General features: G+C 41.4%; 1 protein-coding gene across 1 annotated transcript; it reads left to right on the forward strand.

Moving 5' to 3' along the window:
- Positions 1-597: 597 nt before the first annotated feature.
- Positions 598-3,126, forward strand: LOC310633283 (vomeronasal type-2 receptor 26-like; the record flags this gene model as incomplete). Its single annotated transcript, XM_083350982.1, has 3 exons — positions 598-604; positions 692-778; positions 2,222-3,126. 3 exons carry the CDS (start codon positions 598-600, stop codon positions 3,124-3,126), a joined length of 999 nt encoding a protein of 332 aa, XP_083207108.1.
- Positions 3,127-13,267: the final 10,141 nt, after the last annotated feature.

A 13,267-nucleotide genomic window follows, 5' to 3' on the forward strand; every position in this document is an offset into this window, starting at 1 on the left:
GCTTCTTGTCCTGCTTTCAGGTGCTTTGGAGAATAGCTTGACTCCCTCTTCTTTGTGGCAGCCCCTGAGATATTGGAACACTGCTATCATGTCACCCCTCACCCTTCTGTTCATTAAACTACACATACCCAATTCCAGCAACCGTTCCCTATATGTTTTAGCCTCTAGCCCCCTAATCATCTTTGTTGCTCTTCTCTGTACCCTTTCTAGAGTCTCAACATCTTTTTTACATCGTGGTGACCAAAACTGGATGCAGTATTCCAGGTGTGGCCTTACCAAAGCATTGTAAAGTGGTATTAGTACTTCACTTGATCTTGATTCTATCCCTCTGTTAATGCAGCCTAGCACTGTGTTGGCTTTTTTGGCAGCTGCAGCACACTGCTGGCTCATATTGAAGTGATTGTCTACAAAGACTCCGAGATCTCTCTCACAGTTACTACTATTGAGCAAGGTACCACCTATACTATACCTATGCATTTGATTTTTCCTGCCTAAATGTAGAACCTTACTTTTTTCACCATTGAATTTCATTTTGTTATTAACCTAAGTGAAGCCCAGAGACTACTCAGCTAATGTTCATATTGACATCCATTTCTCATGGATAGTTAATCCTAACACATTTTCTTTGGCATTTGTTGTTTTTCTGCTTAGGCTCTTCCTCAGTCCAAATGTGTCGAAAATTGTCAGCCAGGATTTGTCAAGAGGGCTCGGGAAGGAGAACCAGTTTGCTGCTATGACTGTGTTCTTTGTCCAGAGGGGACCATTTCCACTCAGGAAGGTGAGTGATACCAGGGAACACTGTGCTGGATGGATCAAGAGACTTTTGATCAGTGAGTATTTTAAAAGACTAATTTAAGATTGACTGTTTTCTTGTTCTTTATTTTCAACATTCCCAATTTCTTCCATAATGGTTGAGGCACGAAAAAACAATCTTGAAGGATGAGATAGGAGGAGATAGAAAGATATGGTGTATTTACTTCTGTCAGAGGAAATAGCTCTTCTACTAGTCAGGTTGGAAGTGTCCTTCAATTTTTACCTTTGTTAGGAACATCTGAATTCTTTGAAAGGTGAAAAATAGTTTCAGATCAATGGCTTTTGCTCCCCCAAAATAACTTTGCCCTACAGGTCAAAAGATACAATAATCAATCAATCATTCTATTGATCGATCAATCTTTAACAGAATAACAGAGTTGGGAGGGACCTTGGAGGTTTTCTAGTCCAACCCTCTATAGGAGCAGGAGACCATATACCATTTCAGACAAATGGCTGTCCAATCACTTGTGTGTGCAAATGTGACAAATGTGTGTGCAGATAAGAATATCAATCTTGTCAAGAAAAATCAAGTTTTTAATAGTGAGTGTCACACCAAGTGCACTAATCAAACAGGTGGTAAGGAAACAGGGGAACTCAGGCACCACAAAGGTTGTGTAGAAAGTAAACACAGGGTCAGTCATAAAGGACTCAAATGTCTATCCTAATGCATAGAGTATGAGCAATAAACAGGGTGAATTAGGAATTCAGGTAAATGAGGGCAGATATGATATTGTTGCCATTAAGGAAATTTCGTGGGATGAAACCCGCAAATGCAACACACAGCAAGAGGGATTTAAATTATTTAAAAGAAGCAGACCAAATAAAAGAAGATGTGGAGTTGCTCTCTATATAAGAAATAACTACATCTCTACAGAAATAGAGCACAAAAATGATGAGATGAGGATGAGAGCCTATAGCAGGGGTAAGCAACCTGAAACAGTGAAAGAGCCACTCAGAACCAGTTCCCTCACAAAAGGAAAAACTGGGAGCCTAAACTTCTAGAAACTTTATTCTTCCCCCATGCATTGGGTTAAGGTAAGATCAGTGCAGGAAAAGAATACAGTGAGAAGGGAGGTTATGGCTCCAGATATCTATTTTTTTTAAATTGTAATTTATTTATTTATTTATTTATTTAAAAAAAATTGTTCTTGATTTTGCAATTGTATATACAGCTACATTGGGGGGTTTGCTGGGGTACAAACTGTACATAGTTTTGTATGTTTATGCATGTATGTATGGATATATTTGTTTTTTTTAAATAAACCTTTTAAATAAAAGCATATATTTTACCATTTACTATGGTAAATTTACTGTGACTTTCCTATCTCTCCGTATCATGTCTCATTTAAAGAAGGTTTTCTTGAAGTTTGAGGGAGTATAAAATAAATATTATTTTCTGTTATCCCAGATACTGAAAAATGTACCAAATGCCCAAATGATCAACATTCAAGTGAGAACCGACTGCAATGCATCTCTAAGCAAATAACTTTCCTCTCCTATGAAGACCATCTGGCCATCATCTTGGTTTCTTTCACCCTTGTCTTGTTCCTAACCACAGGCCTTGTTTTAATCATATTCCTTAAATACCTAGAAACTCCCATTGTCAAAGCCAACAACCAGGACTTGTCCTTCATCCTCCTGATCTCCCTCCTGCTTTGTTTTTTGTCTCCTTTTCTCTTCATTGGACGACCAAGGAAAGCCACCTGTCTTCTACAACAATCAGTGTTCAGCATTGTCTTCTCAGTAGCTGTGTCTTCTGTGTTGGCCAAAACAATCACTGTGGTGTTGGCCTTCCTGGCAACAAAACCAGGAAACCGAGTGAAAAGATGGTTGGGAAAAAGCTTGGCCAATTCTGTTATCCTTTCTTGTTCTGGTGTCCAAATTTTCATTTGTGCCCTTTGGCTGGGAGTTTCTCCCCCATTTCCTAACTCTGACCTGCACTCCCAGCCAGGAGAGATCATCCTTCAATGCAATGAAGGCTCTGTCACCATGTTTTATGTTGTCCTCGGCTACATGGGTTTCCTAGCTGCTGTTTGCTTCATGGTGGCTTTCCTAGCCAGGAACCTCCCTGGGGCCTTCAATGAAGCCAAGCTGATCACCTTCAGTATGCTGGTCTTCTGCAGTGTCTGGATCTCTTTTTTACCCACCTACTTAAGCACCAAAGGGAAATACATGGTGGCTGTGCAAGTCTTCTCCATCTTGACCTCTGCTGCTGGGCTGCTGGGCTGCATCTTCCTTCCCAAGTGCTACATTATCATTCTGAGACCAGAGCTAAACACTAAGGAACATTTAATGATAAGAATAGGAAACTGATAATGAAATTGTTTCTTAGAGTCATAACATTTAATTAGTTATTGAATTATTGATGGTATGTATGCTTCCTTTGCATTTGTTTGACAATTAGGGTTTTTAAAACCAAATGAAATAAAAATATGGAATGTTAGATTAATCAAATTAAAATCCAAAATAATCTCAAACATTAAATAAATGAATTAATAATTAATATTTGTGTGTTTTAAATGATTGCTTGTCCTCCTTTTCCTCAGAACACTCAGATTAGCTAATATTTGGCTTAAGCACCCTTTCAAGAAAGGATATGGTGGCTCAGTGGGTTAGGACGCTGAACTTTGTCGATCAGGAGGTCAGCAGTTTGGCGGGTCGAATCCCGAGCGCTGCGTAACAGAGTGAGCGCCTGTTACTTGTCCCAGCTTCTGCCAACCCAGCATTTCGAAAGCACGTGAAAAATGCAAGTAGAAAAATAGGGACCACTCGGTGGGAAGGTAACAGTGTTCTGTGCACCTTTGACGTCTAGTCATGCCGGCCATATGACCATGGAGACATCCTCGGACAAGCGCTGGCTCTTCGGCTTTGAAACGGAGATGAGCACCAGCCCCTAGATTTGGAAATGACTAGCACGCATGTGTGGGGGAACCTTTACCTTTACCTTTTTAACCTTTCAAGAGAGGGCAAATATGAGCCGTATCCTGGGTTCTGGAGAATTCTAATCTTGGCAGGCATCTTCAAAGTTAGTTAGGAATGTCTCAACCTCATCTCTTTCATAGTTCTTCTGGAATTGGTATTTTCCTTCCACGGAGATTTGGGTAGTGCCCTAACTGGTGTTGGTGCTCTCTCTCTTTCCCCTGATGTGCCCTTTATCAGCAATCTCCATTTACCTGAACTCCAGATTAAGTTCCATCCTCTTCGTGGCTTCCTCTCTGTTACCTTCCAGTTCCAGTTTCTTGCAATGAGCTTCTGAATAGACTTTTTTGACTTCTGATGTAGAGAGTCCTGTAGCAGACATTTTTATGGCCTGTGCTTTCCTAGCAAGACTTGCATAACAATACTCTTTGCTATTTTTCAATTGACTAGCCCAGGGGTAGGCATCCTAAAACACTTAAAGAGCCACTTGGACCCGTTTCCCACTGAAAACAAAACTGGGAGGCCGCAAAAACCTTTTGACATCTAAAATGAAGATAACACTGCATATATCGTTTTTTTACCTTTGTGCTATGTATAAAGAACTACTCAAGGCAAATAAAGACCTCGCAAAAAGATGCATCACAGGGGTCTGAAAAGACGTCTTTTGAAAATCCATGACATATGCTGTTATTGCCAAGTAAAATCCCACAAAGCTGAAGTGATCCAGACCTTTCCAGTTGTGGATTTTGTGTGCAGGTTTCAATTATCTTCTGCATAATGATTATTCCCATCATGGAGGAATCAATTTCCACAGAGTAAACAAAGACAATTTGTGTCCACTGGTGGAATAGAAAATATTCAGATTTTGTTGCCTATTCCTATATTTGGTGGTGCCTTTTCCTTTCTGTACTTGGTGGTACCTTTTCCTTTCTTGTTTTAGTTCAATTCATTTGTTTTGAGGAAGGGAGGCCCTGCAGCTGGCTCCCTGGTGGCCAGGGATGATGTCTCTCATGAGGATCCATTTTGACTCTTTCAGACTTGTGAAGGTTCAGCAAGAGAAGCTGCTAAATGGTGCAGAACCTGCTTCAACTGAACCCCTCTACCAAAACAAGTTCCAGACAACTCAGGTTCTTCTTACCAAAATTCAGTCAGGCCTTCTGTGGTCAGACCTGTATTTGATAAATTTCCCTTCCTGCACCATTGATATTGGAGGACATATTGGGGCCTTGAAATTAGTGAAGCCTGTCTGAATTATTTGATCAACTTATCCCAAACTTAAAGGTATTCTGAATAGATCTTGGCCCTGAGGGAAACCCTCGATGGAAAATCAACACAGAGATATGTCTTGAATAAATCACCTTAGTACTCAGACAAGCTTTATTCCAAATACAGCTCCAGTTATGAGTAAATTGTCAGATGAATGGATCTTTCCATTCCTCCCTTCTGCTTAATGTTGTTACTTGGAAGGGGGAGGGGGAGAGAAGACGGAATGGATACAAAGAGACGTCTTGCATAAACCATCTGAATCCTCAGACAAGCTTTATTACCAATAGGGCTCCTGCTATGAGTAAAGTGGTAGATGGAGCAATCAGCCAATGGAACAGCTTTCCTTCAGATGTTGTGGGTGCTCCATCACTGGAGGCTTTCAAAAAAAGACTGGACAACCGTTTATTTGAAATGGTATAGGGGATCCTGCTGGAACAGCAGTTTGAACTAGAAGACCTTCAAGATCCCTTCCAATCCTATTATTCCATGCTCTATTTTTCCATTTCTACCTTCTGCTTTGAGTAGTTTCTTGAAGGAAGGAAGGGAAGATCAGGGAATGGACCATCAGCTTTCCTTCCTCTCCTGTTTGGGCTTCAGCTCTCACCTTTTCCCTACACCGTTTCCGACTCTAGGGGCCGGTGCTCATCTCTGTTTCAAAGCCGAAGAGCCAGTGCTTGTCCGAGGACGTCTCCGTGGTCATGTGGCCGACATGACTAGACGCCAAAGGCGCACGGAACGCTGTTACCTTCCCACCGGAGTGTTCCCTATTTTTCTACTTGCATTTTTACGTGCTTTCGAACTGCTAGGTTGGCAGAAGCTGGGATGAGTAACAGGCGCTCCCTCTGTTACGCGGCACTCAGGATTCGACCTGCCAAACTGCTGACCTTCTGATCGACAAGTTCAGCGTCCTAACCCACTGAGATGATGCAAAGAATCTTGGCCTCTAGGCAGCTTTCATAGAAGGTGGTCTCTCCCTGCAGCTCCCTAGATAAGTCTGAATAGTAAAGCCTTTGGGATGAGCTCCTGACATTTTCCATTATAGATATTTTTCCCATTCATATGACAGATTTCTGAAACCTCCACATTTGGAGGCCAGCAGATCATGTGGCTTATTTGGGTAAGAAATCAATGTAATCTCAGTCTGTTTACTACCTTCTTTCCTAGGTCAGGTTTCCACAGAGGCGTTGAGTGTTCCAGGTACTGTTTTTGTAGTAGGGTCAGTCCTTTTGGGACATGCCCAGAAAGGGTGTTGAGAAAGTGGTGAGTCAACACTGAAGTCATGGAATTCTGAGACTCCATCTGAGGATTATGATGTCACCTAACAACTGCAAAAAGAACTAGGGAAGGTCATCTGCATGTGCTTAATACCCTGCTCTACTACCCTCATCTACTTTCAAGAATAAGTCATAGAGATAAAGAGAGGATGTTCACACATATATAGATTTCCATATTCATTCCACCTAAGGAAAAAAAATCCTTCTCCCTCTTATGGGGGAGTCTTTTCTCTTCTGCAGCTGTCTTATGTTAATATAACTATCTGATTTCTTATCCTGTCTTTCACTAGCTGCATGACAATTTTAATTATTATTTTATTTTGCTGTTTGATGATTATGTTAGAATATAATTTCATTATTTGCACTATATATGAGTTTATTTCCTTTGGTTTTTAATAATTTTAATTGTCAAACTGATGCAGAGGGAGCCCAATAATAACTCCAATGGAAAAATAAATATCATGAACCTAAGAAACAGTTTTAATATTACTTCCTTATTTTTGTTATTAGATGTTCCTTGGAGTTTAGATCTGGCCTCAGGATAATAATGTAGCACTTGGGGAAGAAGATGCAGCCCAGCAGCCCAGCACTGGAGGCCAAGATGGAGAAGACCTGAACAGCTACCATGTATTTCCCTTTGGTGCTTAGGTAGGTGGGCAGGAAGGAGACCCAGACACTGCAGAAGACCAGCATGCTGAAGGTGATCAGCTTGGCTTCATTGAAGGCCCCAGGCAGGTTCCTGGCCAGGAAAGCTACAATGAAGCAAATGGAAGCTAGGAAACACATATAGCCAAGGACAACATAAAACATAGTGACAGACCCTTCATTGCATTGAAGTATGATCTCTCCAGGCTGGGAGTGCAGGTCAGAGTCAGGGAATGGGGGAGAAACTCCCAGCCAGATGGAACAGGTGATAATTTGGACACCAGAACAGGAAAGGATGATGGAGTTGGCTAAGCTCTTCCTTAACCATCTTCTCATCCTGTTCCCTGGTTTTGTGGCCAGGAAGGCCAGCACCACTGTGATTGTTTTCACCAACATAGAAGACACAGCTACTGAGAAGACAATGCTGAACACCGGTTGTCGGAGAAGACATGTAACTTTCCTTGGTTGTCCAATGAAAAAAAAGGAAGACAAAAAACAAAGCATGAGGGAGACCAGCAAGATGTAGGACAGGTCCCGGTTATTGGTTTTGACAATGGGAGTTTCTCGGTATTTAAGGAATATGATAAGAACAAAGCCTGTCATTAAGAACAAGAAAAGTGCAAAGGAGACCAGGATAAGGCCCAGATGTTCTTCATAGGAAAGGAAGTGTCTTGTTTTGGTTATACATTGTACTTGGTTCTTGGTTGGAAATTGATCATCTGGGCACTTGGTGCATTTTTCGGTATCTGAGGGGAAAAAATGAAAGAAATGTTTCTTTTATATCTCTTCATATTTCAATTAAATCTTCTTTGGATGAGAGCTGATACTAAGAGACAGGAAAGACATAGCAATATATATTTTTTATTTTTTTATTTTAATCCCATTTATATCCCACCCTTATCCAAAGACTCAGGGAGGCTTACAATTTAAGCACAAATCAATGTGCTTAGCAATAGCCTTCATTCTATGTATATGCCTGCTTATTAGGGCTTTCCCCCCCCCAAGCGGCATTATTACAAAGTCAGCTTAATTGCCCCCAACAATCTGGGTCCTCATTTTACCTACCTCGGAAGGATGGAAGGCTGAGTCAACCTTGAGCCTGGTGGGATGAGAACCTGCAATAATTGCAGGCAGCTGGTGTTACTTAAGGAGGCATTAGCCCACTGCTCCACCAAGGCTCTTTTTAAATATAATATTTGTCTGACTTCTCATTTTAACCCAAGCTTTAGGCAGCTTTTAGTCTAGCAAAGAAACCCCAATATATACAATGATAAAAACAACAACAAAAAATGCAACCCCCCAAAAAGAGAGGTGCTGGCATCACAACCATCCTTCACTCAGAGAACTGACCACAGGAAACAGGAAGTGACTAAAGCATAAGTAAGCTTCCTAAGTTCAGGAAAGGAGCACAGATGGAGCACAAGTACAATCTGCTTAAAGACTCCACTAGACAAGGCTGCCCCCAGCACATCAAGCAGAAGCCGAGCATCTAGCAGGATCCCCAAATTTTGCACCATTTCCATCTAGGGGAATGTTACCCCATCCAGAATGAGAGATGGCTTATAAGTAGACCCTGCATGGCCAAAAAGAGAAGGCCACTCCATCTTACCAGAGTTGACTCAAAGTTGGTTCCTCCCATCCAGATGCATGCTACCTCAATGTGCTGGGCTAGCATCACAATAGCAACATCTGCCCAGGTATGGATGGTGTACTGATGATACCATATCTCATGGTTCCAAATCACATCATCCAGCAGTTTTATGTCAGTGATAGAGAGAAAAGGACTCAAGACCTAAGAGATGGTCCATTGCAGGAACCTAGGGCTTGTACTCTGCCCCTCAATAATATGAAATCATTAATGAAGAAAGGATAACCACTGGAAACCACTGCTTCCCACTCCAATCCCTGAAGATATTCTGGAAGGACATCTTGGTTGATGATATATTAAAAAAACACAACACTGAGAGATCCAGAGGGGCCAGGATGTTTGCACATCCTCAACCAGAGCCCTTCAGAGGTCAACTTCAAGAGGAACAAGTTCAGTCTCAGTACTGTACCTCAGTCAGTGGGTTTTGTACCTAAGTACAGTACCAAGAATGCCTTCAACAAAACTCTGGAAAATTTTTGGAGATGAAAGTTGTCTAACACAGTTTGGTCCATATAGAGACTTCTGAAAATAGTGTACAATGCCTCCTCATTCAGACCAGATGACAATACCACTCTTACCTTAAAAGAGGCATTTCTATTCCAAATTTGGGCTTAGCCCAAACATTTGAGGTCTTCTGGAAATCTTTCAAGAAGCTGGGGATCACCCAGTAAGAGGGACCCTGTTCAGTGATTGCATCTTGTGTAACACCTTCATACTATAGATTCCACTCTCACAATCTTGCTTTTTTTAAAAAAAAATCTGTAATTAGTTCTGTAAAAAGTTTTAATTGTTTTATTTTATGCTGCCAAGAAACACTTTCTGTGAGATGGGTGGGTGCATAAATTGGATAAGTAAATAAATAAAACAATTAACATTAATTCCTAATAGAATTGAAGAAGATAAATTGAGTTTTTATCGATCTTTGCAAAGTATTTAGTTTCTGGAAGTGAGAAGATAAAGCAATCGATTTCCATTATAGATTTGGTAACAATGTTAAATATTGAATGACTTCCACATTGGTATAAATGGATGAATCCAGTATCCCTTTCTTTCGGTGTCACCCACCTTCCTGAGTAGAGATGGTCCCCTCTGGACAAAGAATGCAGTCATAGCAGCAAACTGGCTCCCCTTCCCGAACCTGCTTGAAAAATCCAGGATGACAATTTTCCACACATTGGGACTTAGGCAGAGACTAAGCAGAAAAACAACAAATGCCAAAGAAAATGTATTATAACTCAACATCCAAAAAAAAAGATGCATGCAGACATTAACATGAGCTAAGTAGTTTCCGGGCTTCACTTAAGTAAATATGAAATCTCTAACTAATTCCAAATGGTTGTAGAACAGGGGTGTCAAACTCAATTTCATTGAGGGCCGCATCAGCATTGCAGTTGCCCTCAGGGAGCCGGGTGGATATGGCCTGGGTGGGCGTGGCCTACTGGGTGGGCATGGCCAGCTCTACATCGTTCGCATCAAGGGTGCCTATGGGGGCCTGGGCAGGAGTGGGACAGATCTGAGGGTCTCTGGCAGAAGGAGGGTCTCTGGGCCAGGGCCAAGGCAGTGGGGGCCGTTCCCTCACTGTTTCCAGGATGGCTTCGCGGGCCGCATGAAACCACTTCACGGGCCAGATCTGGCCCCCGGGCCTTGTGTTTGACATGTCTGTTGTAGAAGATACAGATATTTATTTATTATTTATTTATTAATTCAATTTGTATACCGCCCTTCTCCTGAAGGACTCAGCTATTAAGCATTAAGTGACAACTAGTGGGTTTGTATTCACCCCAGTATTAACATAAAATCCTCTGTTCTTCATGTATCCAAGATTTTATAGTATGATGATCTACTCATACTAAAGTTTGGAATACAATTTATTCAAAACAATTGATTAAAATTTTGATAAAGAAAGAAACTTCTGATCAGCAGGACCTGGAGAGGTTTCTTCTTCACTGGTAAAACATTGCAAAGTTACTCCCCTTCGAAAGCAGTCCCAAAAAATGTCTCCCAGTGAAGATACAAAGGAAAAATTCCTTACAAATTAGGGTGGCCAATCTTAAAGGAGATGTTCTTTGTTTATTGTTATATTCATTTCCTCCATTTATATGGCTGCCATGCTGGTCAAACAAGAGCAAAACTAACTGCCTCATTTCCAAAACTGGAGTGAGATGAGATGGAGATGAAATGAGGGTAAAAGGATAAACCAGGAATCCTTTGCTGCAGCACGTGGGTCCTGAGTGTAATCCCCGAGTGGGAAAGGGATATTTCTAAGGCCTAGCTAGGTATCCAGAAAAAGGTCATTTCTAGTGAAAAACAACAATTAGGTGACACTGACAAGTGTGGAAAGGCAGATCCACATTTATTACTACTTAAATTTTGCTCAGAGAGACATAAGGTAGATAAAAATCAACAGAAACAATTATATTTATGGGATTTTCAAAAGAAGAATCCTCTAACAAACCAAAGATCAAATCCAAGTTGTATTTCTTTTCAAATTATCCGAGTTCACATATCAGGAAGGACTTTTCTTTAGGTCAAAATCATGTCACAGTGCCTCAGTTTTTGGAGTCAGGTTAGGACGCTGAGCTTGTCGATCAGAAGGTCGGCAGTTTGGCGGGTCAAATCCAGAGTGCCACATAGCAGAGTGAGCGCCTGTTACTCGTCCCAGCTTCTGCCAACCTAGCAGTTCGAAAGCACGTAAAAATGGAAGTAGAAAAATAGGGACCACTACGGTGGGAAGGTAACAGCGTTCCGTGCGCCTTTGGCGTCTAGTCATGTCGGCCACATGACCACGGAGACATCCTCGGACAAACGCTGGCTCTTCGGCTTTCAAACAGAGATGAGCACCGTCCCCTAGAGTCAGAAACGACTAGCACACATGTGCGGGGGAACCTTTACCTTTACCTATTATTGGACCAACATTCTGATATCATGTGAACTGAAAGCCTTGGACCTCCTTCCAAAGAGCAGGTGGCCTATTGCAATATCCCACTGGGGTGAAAGAGAGGCATGGAAAGCTTTGGCCAGATCTGGGCTGCTTAAAACCATAAGAAAATATGGACCTGCCCTTGAAGTGACACTCCTTCCAGTCAGGACAAGATGAATCCTAATTCCAAAGCTAAGATCCCCATTGGGATCTTAGGACCTCTATCCAGGCTTGATTCAGTTTCATCGTATTCAGTCCAAACACGAACTTGGAAACTGCTCAATCAAATTGCTTTCTTTTTTGCTAATTCTGGGCAGGATTTAATTGAGGCTATGGGGATCACAATTTTCAGCAGTTAATGGCTCTCTCACCAGTTTTACAGCAATTTCAGATTGCAAATTGGATACAAAAAATCCCTGATCTGTCTTCCTAAAGAATTGTCATCCAGCATTCCATGTTTGACTTTGCTCAATATTACTGAGGCCTTCCAAGCAGCCTAAGATGACGACAACAACAACAACAACAACAACAACAACAACAACAACAACAATAATAATAATAATAATAATAATAATAAGAAGAAGAAGAAGAAGAAGAAGAAGAAGAGGAAGAGGAAGAGGAAGAGGAAGAGGAAGAGGAAGAAGAAGAAGAAGAAGAAGAAGAAGAAGAAGAAGAAGAAGAAGAAGAAGAAGAAGAAGAAGAAGAAGAAGAAGAAGAAGAAGAAGAAGAAGAAGAAGAAGAAGAAGAAGAGCATTCACTGCTTCTGGAGGCAGGTTGTTCCACTGGTTAGTTGTTCTAACTGTCAGGAAGTTTCTCCTTAGTTCTAGGTTGCTTCTCTCCTTGACTAGTTTCCATCCATTGCTTCTTGTCCTGCTTTCAGGTGCTTTGGAGAATAGCTTGGCTCCCTCTTCTTTGTGGCAGCCCCTGAGATATTGGAACACTGCTATCATGTCACCCCTCACCATTAAACTAGACGTACCCAATTCCAGCAACCGTCCCCTATATGTTTTAGCCTCCAGTCCCCCAATCATCTTTGTTGCTCTTCTCTGTACTCTTTCTAGAGTCTTGACATCTTTTTTACATCGTGGTGACCAAAACTGGATGCAGTATTCCAGGTGTGGCCTTACCAAGGCATTGTAAAGTGGTATTAGTATTTCACGTGATCTTGATTCTATCCCTCTGTTAATGTAGCCTAGCACTGTGTTGGTTTTTTTGGCAGCTGCAGCACACTGCTGGCTCATATTTAAGTGATTGTCCACTAGGACTCCGAGATCTCTCTCACAGTTACTACTATCGAGCAAGGTACCACCTATACTATACTTGTGCATTTTATTTTTCCTGCCTAAATGTAGAACCTTACTTTTTTCACCATTGAAGTTCATTTTGTTATATAGTGCCCAGTGTTCGAGTCTGTCCAGATCCTCCTGTATCTTAAGTCTATCTTCTGGAGTATTGGCTATTCCTGCCAGCTTGGTGTCATCTGCAAAACTATAAGTGTTATATTCCCATGTTCAATTCTTAGTTATTCATTCATCTTGGTAACTAGTCTTATCCCACTGGAGATTGGTCCTAAAGGCATTGTAAATCTGAGAAAACGCAGCAATACTTCACCCACCTTATTTAGCAGCTTCAGCCTTGATAGAGGGTCTTTGTTGATAATAAGCCTTTGTCTTTCAAAACTTCCCAGAATCTCTTCCATGGGTTCTCTCTTGGGATGAACCAGCCACATCATGATGTCCAGATCTGCTGCTATCTCCTCATTTTGGTCCAAGTATAGTTTCT

The sequence above is a fragment of the Vipera ursinii genome (genome assembly GCF_947247035.1).
Source record: "Vipera ursinii genome assembly, chromosome: 2".
Taxonomy (NCBI): domain Eukaryota; kingdom Metazoa; phylum Chordata; class Lepidosauria; order Squamata; family Viperidae; genus Vipera; species Vipera ursinii.